The 13,665-nt window shown below is 37.8% G+C and overlaps 1 protein-coding gene across 1 annotated transcript in view; it reads right to left on the minus strand.

The window, feature by feature from the left end:
- Window positions 1-13,665, minus strand: part of SEMA3B (semaphorin 3B) — an 898,347-nt gene that overhangs the window by 224,706 nt on the left and 659,976 nt on the right. The window contains exon 5 of the mRNA XM_044078181.1: window positions 7,144-7,263. Within this exon, the coding sequence (XP_043934116.1) occupies window positions 7,144-7,263 (120 nt within the window). The remainder of the gene's footprint in view (window positions 1-7,143; window positions 7,264-13,665) is intronic.

Raw genomic sequence — 13,665 nt, forward strand, 5'->3', positions numbered from 1 at the left:
ATGATAGTTGAAAATACCATAATAGTTTGAAATCATCAAATAAGTGGCAATTGGGAGTCATTATTTACTTCAAGCACCTTTCCACAAACCAGCAGAAAACAGTATACTGATGGTTAAAAAAAAAAACAAACAAAAACAAAACTCTACAAGCTTGTTTGTGCCATTCACATATCCCCTTTATTAGCTGGCAAAGTTTTAATGTTCCAGGCCACTTTCCAATCTGCAGAATTTAACCTGGCCTTCTCTTTTCTGATCCACAATAACCTTACTTAGATTTTATCCTAACATACCAAGTCAGTGCTGAATGTGTTCCTCTTACAGAAGTTGTGATCTTGCATTACACATATCTGGAAATTGTCCTAGACTGAACCCTTTATGGTAGGAAGTAATAAAAAAGGACTATGAAAGCATACAGATATCAACAATTTGAAGATCAACCTCAGTCTTGTCATTGTTGGCAAAATGTGTTGGAATGTTTCCTCCAAATGATAGGTCCCTTTCCAAGACCCCATTATTCTTGAGCCTCCTAGCTGTTGCGAAAAATGCATCTCTAGTTTCTGAAAGAAAATGGAACAGCCATTTCAAATAATGTGGTTCACACAGAAAATAGCTTTAGGACTACAAGAGGGCAAACCACTGCTAAAGCCTGATCCTGGAGAAAAGGCTGCCTGCTTAGACTCCACCAAAACATTAAGATGAGTGGAGAGAAATCTATGTATAATGTTCACCACAAACTGACCCCACCCAGAAGAAATACCCAACTCTATTATGATGGGGAAGTGATGGCATAATGGCTAAGATCTTTAGCTCACAGATACAAGGTACAGGCATTGGTTCTGACCTCTGGTTGTTGGCTAGGCTTGTAATAGTCTATAGACTGATATCCTAGTATTTACCTATGAACCTATGATATAATATAATTATATGGTAAAAATCAGGTTATTTAAGACTGAAACATACTAAGAACACCATTCAGTAGCAGTTAGATTATTACTGTTTCTGGTATCTATGTAACAATATTTTTATTGTGTATCAATTCCCTCCATCCTGGTTAGTGTTTGGAAGTGATTACTATGGTTAAGCAAGAGTTCTAAGATATATGAAAGAAATGTAATGGTTACATTCTGTATTCCTTTACAACAGCGTACTATATCAGTCAGATTATGTGTTAAGAAGCTCTTTATACATTGTATAACTGGATTGTACTTGAATGGATGTATACAAGCAGTTTTATTTCAATAAAGTTGCACAGACATATATATATGTTAATATATATATATATATATATATATATATATATATATATAGATTCACTTCATAATCTCGAAATACTGAAATATCGAATTTCAGTATCTCGAGGCCATGAAGCTGAAAAGTCGAAAATCCATATAACCGAAACAAGACAACCACGAAATCCAAAACCACGAAACCACAAAATCGCGAAAACACACAACACACACTACACAACACATACACACACAAACACATATACCTCCCGACACTTTCAAAAAAGCAATACAACACACACGCACACAACTAAACAAGCACACACACCTACACTTACTATATGCAGGGGGGCAAGCCCCCCTGCACCCCCCATGTGGGGGGCTGCACCCTCCACACCCCCCTTCTTAAATATACTAACTCCAAGGTTCCACTACATACACACACATAAAACACCACCACACAAGCAACATTCCCTTCGCACACACACATCACTGTAACAAAACACACTAACACACACCACAGCCCCTGCCCAAAACACTTAAACAAAAACACTTACCTGAATCCATGAACACAGCACAACACTAGAACCACTAATTCAACATCTCCGACATGTGAGATTTTGAATTTTGCACTTCTGGTCTTTTGCGGTTGTCGGCTTTCCACTTTATGGGCTTGAGATTCTGAAATTCGATATTTCAGGATTTTGAGCTTATAAAGTGAATCCATATACATATATATATTATATATACATCTATATATATATATATATATATCTATATATATATATATATATATATATATATATACACACACACACACACACACACACACACACACACACACACACACACACACACACACACACACACACGCACACACGCACACACACGCAGCCACACACACACTCACACACATATATATACTGAAGTCAAAGCACAATGACTTTCATAACGACAAGATGACAATGCCAAATTTTCAGATGACTGAAACTCCATTTTAACAACACCCAGAAAATCGAATGGTTAGAATGCAGACTGTTGCTTACCATAGCTGAACAGAATAGGAAATATGCTCAGTTCCACACTGTAGTGAGATCTCGAAGTTGGTATATTAAATTTGCAGGCGGTTGGGGGGAGCAGCCCCCCATGGGGGGTGGTGCAGGGTGGCGCATTCCCCTTGCAAAAATTTAAATGTTTAAATTAACATGATTTTAAATATTTATTTCAGACATCTCTACTGAATATTCATGTAGGTGGTGTGCATATTCTAATGAACATTCAGTAGGATGTTGTATTACTTTGCGGGCATTGGTTTGTGGGTGGAGTTTAGGAGAAAGTTAGGTAGCTGTTACACAGATTTCAAGTGATAGGGCAGTAGTAAGCTAGGTTGCATTGTTTATTTTCTTTCTGAATTATGTTTGAGGTATGTTGTGTGTTATTGTGTCATTTTTTTGGCAATGTGGCTTGTCAGTCTTCTGAGTTTCTGTGTTTTCATCTCGGCCTTATGGAAGTTGATCTACTAAGATTTTGGTCTTCTAAAGTAGACCTGTTTATATAATATATATATTTATATTTATATATATATATATTTATATATATATATATATATATATATATATATATATATATATATATATATATATATATATATATATATATATATATATATATATATTTATGTGTGTGTGTGTGTGTGTGTGTTTGAATATAGGGTCCAGCCAGACTAGTTTTTAAACAGGGTCCCAACTTGAAAAACATCTTTGAAGCTTATCATGGAATGTACAAGTATTCAGTTAGGAGTGGTATGTCCAGATGCAACATGTGCCACTATTGTCCTCACATGTCTACGGGGTCAACTTTTATTAGTAGAGACAAGGAGTACAAAATAAAACATAACCTAAACTGCCAGTCAAAGGCTGTAATCTATGTAACTCTATGCTAACAATATTCAGCATTCTACATAAGAAAGACTGACAGGAAGTTCAGAGAAAGAATTTATGAACACCTGTACCATATAAAGAAAGGTAGCCAAGAGAACACCCTAAGTAGACACAAACAGAAACATACAAACCACACATTTAAATTCAAGGCAATAGGCACTGTGAACTCTGATGGGAGAGGGGGCCCAGAATCCTTACATTTAGAAAGGTTAGAATTATTGTGGCAACTCAGGACTACGGACTGCGCTTATCCTGGGTTAAATGAGGTTTACTCTATTTCTTGCATTTTAAAGCTAAAAAATCTTCAGAGATAACTAATATGATGAAATGTAGAACCTAACTAGCTATATCAAGTACACACCAGTTGTTATAAGCTAATATGTATGTGTTTCTAATAGAAGGGAAAGTTAGCAATGTATAATTCAAATGTAAGATGCCATGCCATGCTGTATAGACAGGAATGTTTTTCACGCACCTTTATGTATTAGTATATTTTATCTCATTTTTTTCAAATGTAGGATGTCATGCCATGCTGTATGGACAAGAATATGTTTGCACACTTTTATATATTAGTACATCTTATTTTACTTCACCTAATTTACTTTTACATGCATTTTAAACATATACATTAAGATTCATTACATGCTCCCCCTTTAAAACTCACCACTGCCTCAACCTCAAACAACTTGAATGGCAAGAACTGCAGAACCTTATACTCTGTCAACAATTATTTATCACTCAAAAGATCCTATACCACCCCAACAAAACCCCTATCCTCACTAATCTGATTGCACCATATAAAAATCTAGCTACACTACACTCTGCTAATAAGCTCCTAGTCTCCTCGATTAAATCCAACAACAAAGCTGGTGATTTACTTTTCTCAAACACAGCAGGTAAAAACTGAAATCATCTTCCTTCTGAATTATCATCCCTTGCTTCTACTTCTCTATTTAAAAAACATCTGAAAGAACATCTTAAAACTCATTGGCTTTGTTCATGTGCTAACCCAGACTAATATCTTCTTCCCTTTCCTGCTCTTACCCCCTTTCCCTACTCCTCTAACTTATTCCTCCAAATCTAGTTACTACTCTTTTATTCTTAGTAAGAGGATAAAATATAAGGGCTTTTCTCTCTTTTATTGGGTCATGCTCATACCTGCTATTGTGTTTAGTATAATTTTTTAGTATAATTTTTAGTATACTTTTTAAAGTTTATAATTTTATTATTATAATTTTTTTTTCTTTTGACCAATGCGGCCTCTGTATTGGGATTTTACATGTCTTTTTATATATTGTTAACTTTGTCACTTTTCATGCTTGGAGCTTTTCTCCCTGGGCCTCTACTGAAAATGGACATATATCCAGTTAGACTAGCCCAGTCAAAAAATGTAAAATAAAATAAAATAAATAAAATAAATATACATTTTTAAATATTTTTAACAACTGGGTGTTTACATAATATGAAGTTACTACCCAAGACAAGAGTATATATATTTCAACACATACTTGTTTATACTAACAGGATCAGATGGCTTTTTAAAAGAAGTATTTATTTATTGAGTGGACTTTCATACCATCACTTAGTGTGTTAGGAATAGCCCTCACCCATTGGCTGACTAACAATATGCTTGCACCACTGGTTTCACTGAATGATTTTACCTGCAGAAGTCTCGCCACCAGTTGGGATGAAAAGCGGTTTGTGTTCACTTTTGTTTTATTATCTACTTTTTTATACATATTTTTTTATTTTTGTGCTACATTAAAGAAAAGGAACTATAGTACCTGGAGTAGACTTACATTCTTCCACAAGTGTTTTGGATTTGAATTTGTACTTTTCCCAGTAATGTGATATTATATATAATTAATGGGGGATGCAGGCCCCTGTAAAAACATTTTTAATTTCCATGCTCCGAGATTATGTCAAAGGGCATATCATATGTTGTCATCGAACAAATTCCTGCTATTCATGACTGAATGCATGGTAAAAACCTTGCATGTCTCTGTAACTCTTGAACCACTTTGCTTAACATTTTTTTTCCTGGAGTAATTTACATATGCCATAAGATTCACTGAAAAAGGAAGTTTAAAAACAGTTTTATGTATTTATTTAATTTATTTTATTGGCATTTGACTACTGGGAAAGTTGGACTGGATAAGTGCCCATTTTCAGCGGATGCCTATGGAGAAAAGCATTAAAGTACTATACAACATTTTAACATTAACTTTGCAATCTTTAAATATAATACAAAAACATCTATACTTTAATCAATTATACCAAGTTAGACAAAATGTAAAAACATTGGTTAGGAATAGATACAACTTACATGGCAATGATGTAATATTTAGAAAAAATTATAGACAGTTTATAGAGAAATTAAGGGTAAATTATTATAATACAGATATTAATTCCAATACTAAGTGAGAGAAAAAATCAGGGTTATGCCATTTTTAGAAACAGAGTCAGGGGAGAGAAAATGATTGAAGTAAGGATGTGAGTATAGAACGGAGTATAAGGAGATGTATGATATGAACATATACTTGTTTACATTTAATGATGTAGTTTATCCTGGAGTTGAACAAGATCAAAGCCAGATTTTTGCTAGCAAGCCTTTCAGAATAATTTTGGAGAAGTGGAGGGAGGGTATTGTCCTTATGGATACAGATTTCTGACCTCACCCAAGATCCTCCTGGTAAGATTCTCTATGCCCTTATGTCAAAACAATATTCCTCCTTACCATGGGTGAACTATACACTACCCAAATCCTGCCATGGTGTTTTGCCAAAAATTACATGTGCACAAAATAAAATGTTGATTTTTAATTAAATGTGTGGCAAAATGTGCATTATTATACCTGTTGATCCATCATGCTGAAACATTATCATTTTCAGTGGAAATTTACATATGCCTCATAAAGCTTTGAAAAGTGATTTTGCAAATAGTTAGTGTATATTGTTTTTGTGCTTTGTCTGAATCATTCTTATTGGTTCCTATATGGAATGGCTTTGGAACTTTTACTTTGCTTCCATTTTTGTTTAGCATCCTCACCCCTAGGGTAATAACAACATATGCTACTATAAGGCAAATGTTTCATCACATACACCCATTAACTTACAATATACTGCCAGACTGCAGTAAGAGGCAAGTGTGCTTATATCTAGTGAAGCCTGTCTTTTTGCCTTGGTATACGTCAGCATATAAACATCAGTGTGCACTTTCATTTTTTCATGAGTAATGTACTTGTCCCATGAATGCTATTCAAATCTATTTGTGCAAATAGCTTTTAATATGTCTACTACTAAGGCTAAGCTGTAATGTGATTTGTGATGTTCATCTGCTTTATTGGCACTGCTGTTAAGATACAGTACAGCAAGCAACAGAACTTTTATGCCATAACAGGAAGGAGGTAAGGACACCGCAATGTCCAATGTCATGTGCAAGGATTACGTAATTCCTCCCACCCTCTAGAAGCGCTCCCAGTTTGATGAATTAGATCATTATAGATAAATAGTTATAAAAGCATATTATAGCATGACTCTGATTCCGTACTCCAAAATAAACGGAATGATTAGTGGAGATCAGCTGTGACAATGTTGGTGAACAGAGTGCAATGCAAAAAATCTGAAGCTGTAAGGTGGATTTCTGTCAATGCACTTATGAAAAGTAGAGTGTTTGCCAACCAAATTTATGGATATGAATCCAGGAAAAAAAAGAGATGGGTGAAGGTTGTAAGTAGAGATGGCAGTAAGGAGAGGGCAGTCCTGTGAATACCTAAAATGAGGCAAAGAAAAATATCTCCAATCCAATGTAATGATGCAAAGGGCATAATCAAGCTATTATCCATCCATACCAATGCTAATATTTTTACCTCTTTATGTTACAGTATCCTGATACTAATTTATTAAATTCTATTCCTCCCTAATGTGTAAGTTTTCTGTTTTTCTTTATGCATGGTATGATCAGAAAACAACACTTACCGCTGTTCTTTGTCCAACTTCCACATAAGTACAGATTGGGTGGAATGCCCCTGTTCCACAGGCATAGAGGTGTGTTCGGTTGTAAGGGTGTAGTACTTTTACGAAATTCATGCATTCAGACTGGAAAGGAAAAAAAAAACTTAAACTGATACTCTTTCTCAATTTAATCTGATAAAATAAAAACCTGACATCATGGGAGAAGATTCGGGAATTCCTTTGTATAAAGTGTTCAGTTTACTTTGCAGTATTTCGTAAATCATTTAAAGCAAAATCCAATGAAAGTTACCAAATTCAAAAATAAAGTAGGTCATGTTACTATCACATAGCAACAGCACTCAGCCTGTGGACTAAAAAAAACTGCACACAGTCTGAAACGCACTGAAAACAACATTTTGCAAATGCATGAAGCAGAGTCCACAACGCAAAGAAATCCATTTTCTAGTTCAGCAGTTAAGCCTTAATGCACATATTCAGTTATTTTAGAGAATCAAAGCAGTCTCTTTCCACGTTAAAATTACAGATCATGAAAATGCATACAACACTAAAATCTCCTCAGGTAAATGGCACCACAGAAATATATGTAGCACTAGCTTGTGATAATGTTAAAGCAAGCATAACTGCCAATTCAGAAAGAGGACAGCATTAATTACTTTTTACAATACATGCTTTATTTGAAAAAGATAATTGTATTTAATAGCATTTTGTAGGAGGTAAAACAGTTAAAGCAGCAAAGTACTTCCATCTACTCCCGCCTTCCACATCCCACACCAAAACACACACAATATTGTTTTTCTTACACTAGATCATATTTCCAGCAAATGAAAGTGTCATAACAATGGGTATATCAGCTAAAACTTATCAGGTCACATCACTGCTCTGCAGAACATGACTTTTGCGTCCTGTTCTTCAATATTGCAAGAGGGTTATAGGGGCAAGATATATCTACATTCACTGTATTAAATGTCATTACTATTAATCCAGACAACACAAGTTCCCAAAAATCATTTCAGGGCCTCCAGCAAATGACAAAGCTGCACAAACCTATATTTAGATTATTCATAAAAGATAATGACAGTACTATGGCCCAATCTGGCAAACAATGCAACAATGTGTTCCACAGATGTGGATGAAAAGATGTGGCAGCTACACCAAGGCAAAGTGTTTCTTATCCATAAGTCATACTTGTAGCAATGGAAAACCTTCTGTATGGCATGACCTATTACACTGATGCTCAGAACATTGCAGAAGGAACATCAGCACTGATGTGGTCACACACTTAGTTCATAGGTTCATAGTTGTGTACTAGGCTAATGGCCCTGGAGCCTTTACAAACCTAGCCCGTAGGATTACACTGGCATCATGCCACCTGACCTTAGTTCTCAATGCCTCTGTCAAGCAGAGCCACTGGAGTGATCCCCGGGGTGAATTTTCTATTTCACATCCACTCATCAAGGTTTCTCTTGAAGAGGGCCAGTGAGGTGCTTTGTTTGACATGTATGGGAAGTCTGTTCCATAGCATGGGCAGTCTCTGGGTTATGAACCTGTCACTCCAGCATGTTCTGTTGAATGTGGTAATGAGGTTGAGGTCTCTGGAGCATGTGGTGTGGAGAGATTGGGATTTCTTTAGCTGTAGCATTTCTAACAGAGTTCAGTCAGACATGGCTTTGTAAGTCAAGCAGAGATTGCCTCTAAGTAGGTGATATGAGACAGAGACTAGCTTGAGTTTTTTGAGTCAGTCCATGTAGGACAAGTGTTTAAGGCCTAGGATCCTCTTTGTGAGGTAGTTTTGTGGCCTCTCCAATTGTTGCAGGTGTCTAGTGAGGTACATGCCAAGTAGGGTATTGTACTCGATGATTGGCCTAATGAGGGAAGAGTAGAAGGAGACAATGACCTCTTTCTTCCTTGATGCAAAACCCTTAGTAATGAAATGTGCCACATAGAAGGACCTTCTGACCACAGTGGCAATGTGGTGGTCAAAAGAGAGGCTGCTGTCAACCTGTGTTCCCAGATCTCTTATAACACCTTCTGTGTTCAGTGGACTACCATTGATGCAGTAATTCATGGGAAATGAGTTATTCCCAAAGGGGATGATGACACATTTTTTGGTATTGAGCTTAAGGCCATGGTTCTGACACCAGTCGTTGGTCTCAGTGAGGTCTTTCTGTAAGATGTTGACATCATTTGGAGAGTTAATAATAGCTCCCAACTTGCAATTGTCTGCGAACTTTGTCAGACAGAGACCCTTTGTGTTGACCTGGACTTCAGAGAAGTAGATACTAAACAGGAGAGGACCCAGTTGTCAGTCTGACTTGGAGTCCGCTACTTTCACACTGTGGGTTCTATCTGTGAGCCAGTTTGCAACCCACCTAGTGATATAGGTGTTGATGCCTAGCTGAGTGAGTTCTTCTGCGATTCCTGAATGGGGAATGGTATCAAACGCCTTGGCCAGATCAAGGTAGTCTGTATGAACCACCTTGCCTTCATCCACAGCTCTGGTGACTGACTCAAAGAAGTCAACCAAGTTGAGCAGACATGATCTACCCTTCACAAAACCAAACTGTGTGGGATCCAGAGTTTGGAGATTCCCTATATCCTTGTTTATTAGGTCCATGATGATGCGTTCCATAGCTTTGCATATCAGACTCGTGAGACTAATGGGGCGATAGTTACCAGGGTCTGTAGTCACTCCTCTTTTGTGGAAAGAGATGACTGTAGCAGTGCACCATTCAATAGGGACAAAGTCAGAAGTGAGGCTGTAATTGAACAGAGTACACAGGTGAGGTGCCAGTTCACCCTGTAGTTCATGGAGGACACAGCCAGGGATATTGTCAGGTCCCATGGAAGCTGTATTCTTGGTCTTGGACAATACTACTTTAACCTTTGCAGTAGTAATACTGGGTGCCTGGCAATCTACTGGTATTATGATTGGGCCTTGGGGGGGGGGGGTAAAGTTGGCACTGAATCTGTCAGCCAGTATATTGGCAATATCTGTTGGCTCGGTATAGGAGGTACGACTGTGCAGTAGCTCAGAGCAAATCTGGGTATTGCCATGGAGATTCTTTACATAACTATAGAAGGCCTTGTGGTTGTCTTTACTATCTGCTGCAATTCTGTTTTCATAGCTAGCTTTAGAGGATTTGATGAGGGATCTCAACATTTTGTTGAGGCTGATAAGGGAGTTTTTCCAGTTTGGGGACTTCACCTTATTCAGCATCATTTTCTCCTTCTGTTGTAGAGTTTATTTATGGCAGGGGACCACCACATTGGCTTCCTTTTTTGGAGGAGAGCATCTTGGTTCTATTGGGTATGGTGAGATCTATGCATTTGTGTACATGTTTGTACAGTGCATTGGTGTATAATTCGGTGGTCATGCAACTATTCTCCATTTGCATGGGTGCCATGAAGTTAGCCACCTCTGCTTTTAGGAGCCCACAGTTAGCTTTGGAGAAGTTTTTTACGGTGGTTACCTTTGTGTGGGGGTGGGGGTGGAAGGGAAGTGAATTTCCAGGGTGATTAGTTTGTGGTCGGATCTAACCAGGAAGGAGTTAACTATTGGTGTAGAGAAACTGTCGCCCATGTTAGTAATGACCAGGTCAAGGACATTGCTACCTCTAGTAGGGGTAAGAATGAGCTGTTCCAGGGCATTTGAATTAAGTGTATTGGTGCATGAGTAGTTTTCCCAGTTAATGGAGGTGTAGTTGAAGTTGTTGAAGAGTGTTAGGTTGGAACCTAATATTCTCCAATGTACTTAGGAATGTGGAGTGTGAGTCTTGGCACATTGCTGGGGACCTATAGCAGGCTACGACCTGAATCGCTGTCTTACCCAATGTTAGCTGCACCTGAAGTATCTCTGATGCATTACGTTGGGCTACCAGTCTAGAGGTGTGCACATCCTTTATGAATATGGAAACACCACCAACTTTGGAGCTTCAGTCTAAGTTCTGGGGCCGAATGGTGTGGAATGAGCTACATTCTGGTAGTGCAGAGGTGCTTTCTGCTGCCTTGAACCAGGTCTTTGTTACAGCACAAATGTTGATGTTCTCCATTTAAAGGAGTGCTTTGAGCGAGTGCATTTTCAGATTTAGACTTCTAGCGTTCAGCAGCATGACCCTCAGATTGCATTTGTTTGTAGCTGTTACAGTGGTAATTTGGTCTTTGGAACACTGCCTAAAAAAATACAGTGTTACACTGTAAAAAGAGGGAGAAGGTGAGATTTACTCTTCATTTTAATCATTTTCAGTTTGTTTGAGTTACTTCACCCTTGAAGTAGGTATGTACAGAGATTGGGGTATGGATGCCTGCCTCCATATGAAGCTGTGCAAGGAAGTTTGTCCCATGCACAAAAAGAATGTGTGTGTGTGTGTGTGTGTGTGTGTGTGTGTGTGTGTGTGTGTGTGTGTGTGTGTGTGTGTGTGTGTGTGTGTGTATTTGTTTTGCAACCACTTGTGTGATGTTTGTTTAAGTATTCAGTTTGTTAGTAAAATTATGCATCTCTTGACATTGTAGGCGGAGATTTTACATAATAAATCATGCAGCGATGCTATGGTTGTCTTTGTCACAGTACGCCAGATGTCAAGCACCCATTTTATCTGTTTTCTTAAGAAGATGCACATCAGCTCTCTACTTTCTTACTGAAAGTATTTTTTTATTAGAAGAGAACCTCACTGATACTGCTTCCACCATTTTGCTCCTTCTACAATGCTGTCACTTACAGTACGACTTGAAATCAGACAATGGTCCACTTACACTACCACTCTATATGACCCATGTGTACTTTTATAATGCTTAAAGACCTCACTTCTTGGATCCAACTTTCTACCTCACTCAGAAATATCTTGAACCACAGGCCCTTTGAAAAAGCACCAATCAACTAAGTAACCTCCCTCTGTAAGTGAAAATGCTTCTACCTCATATACATGCATACAAAAATTTCAAGCACGGACATTAATGCCCTTCTAGCTTGCCAATATACCAAACCACTAGGTCCCATAATAAGTATTTAGGCTGTTCTTAAAAATATCTAAACTAGTACTTGCTTTAATGTAATTTGGTAGTCTATTCCAAGCATCAGCTACTCTGTCAGAGAACCAATTAGTACACTTCTCATTCCTATTGAATCTCCTAAGTAGGTTGCCTGATAATTGTCTAGTAATTTTTGTTAACCCCCAACATTCCCAGAGGTAGCTGCCACTAAATGCCCTATATACCTGAATAAGATCTCCTCTTAGATATCTATAAGAGATGCTGTACAAGTTCAGATATTTTAGTCTTTCATAATAACTTAAATTTTCACATACATGGATACCCTTGGTATATTTCCATTATACACAGCAGACAACCTCAGCAGGGATGGCAAGAGCACGGCACCAAAAAGAATAGCAAAATCCAAAAAAGTACTGCCAGCCCAAAGTGGTGTGGAAAAAATATATTTAATGTGACAATAAACACAGACTGGTTTCGGCAAGAAATTACATAGCCTTCCTCAGTGTAACAAAACTTCCACAAATAGCCACATAATATATGCAACAGTTAATTGGCAAGAGAACACGATTGGTCACAATTGCTCATTGAGCTCAAAGGGGAATAACCCCCGAGTTTGATGATCCATTTTCTTTCTTTGGAATTTAGTATATTGAGCCAACCAACCTTGTTCCCTTTCTTACCAATAACTAAATCTATTACAGTAAATCTGAAATTGGCTGTAAGGTGATTCAAAAAGTACAGTTGTGTACACTTACTATAAATGTAGATGTTCGAGTGTATTCACTGTTGCAGTCATTACATTTGGGTTATCTGCTTGCAGGTAGCCCTTAGTCGGCCTGATTAATAAGGTCTTGGATCCTGTGTCGGTTGCTGTCCCTTCTTCCATGATGTCAGGTCGTCAGGGGTATAAAACATGCAGCTGACGCCATTACATCAGTTCTTCTTGCCCCAGATGTCAGGTGTCCCCATAATGGGAAGCAATTAAATATAAAAGTACAATGATATACCTGCAACAAAAAAGCAAATACACCAAAAAGCTTTTAAGCATAGTAAAGGAAAGTAGAGGTATAACTAAAAGAAGTCAGGGGGCTGGAGGGAGGGTAACCAGGACTGCAACAGTGAATACACTTGAACATCTACATTTATGGTAAGTGTACACAGCTGTACTATGTTTTTCATGTTTCACTGTTGCAGTCATTACATTTGGGTAGATTCCCAAAGCTATGGTTGGGAGGAGGAATTTAAATAGCATTAAGACCTGCTATAAGGCCCTGCAAGACTGCAGTGGCAAAGCTAGCTCTGGATTTAGAGAAAATTGGCAAATGATAATGCTTGATGAAAGTATGTACAGAACTCAAGGTAGCAGCTTTTAGGATGTCTCTGGTAGGGACACCTCTGAGAAAGGCTGTAGAGGCAGATGCAGCCCTGGTGGAGTGAGGTCTGATTCCCTGGTGGATAGGTTTTCCATGGTGCTTATAGCAGAAATTAATGCAATGGCCTATCCATTTAGAAAAGGTTTGCTTTGAAATAGCCTTTCCC

This window comes from Protopterus annectens, chromosome 7.part0 (genome assembly GCF_019279795.1).
Source record: "Protopterus annectens isolate FY-2018-M chromosome 7.part0, PAN1.0, whole genome shotgun sequence".
NCBI classification, from domain to species: Eukaryota; Metazoa; Chordata; order Ceratodontiformes; family Protopteridae; genus Protopterus; species Protopterus annectens.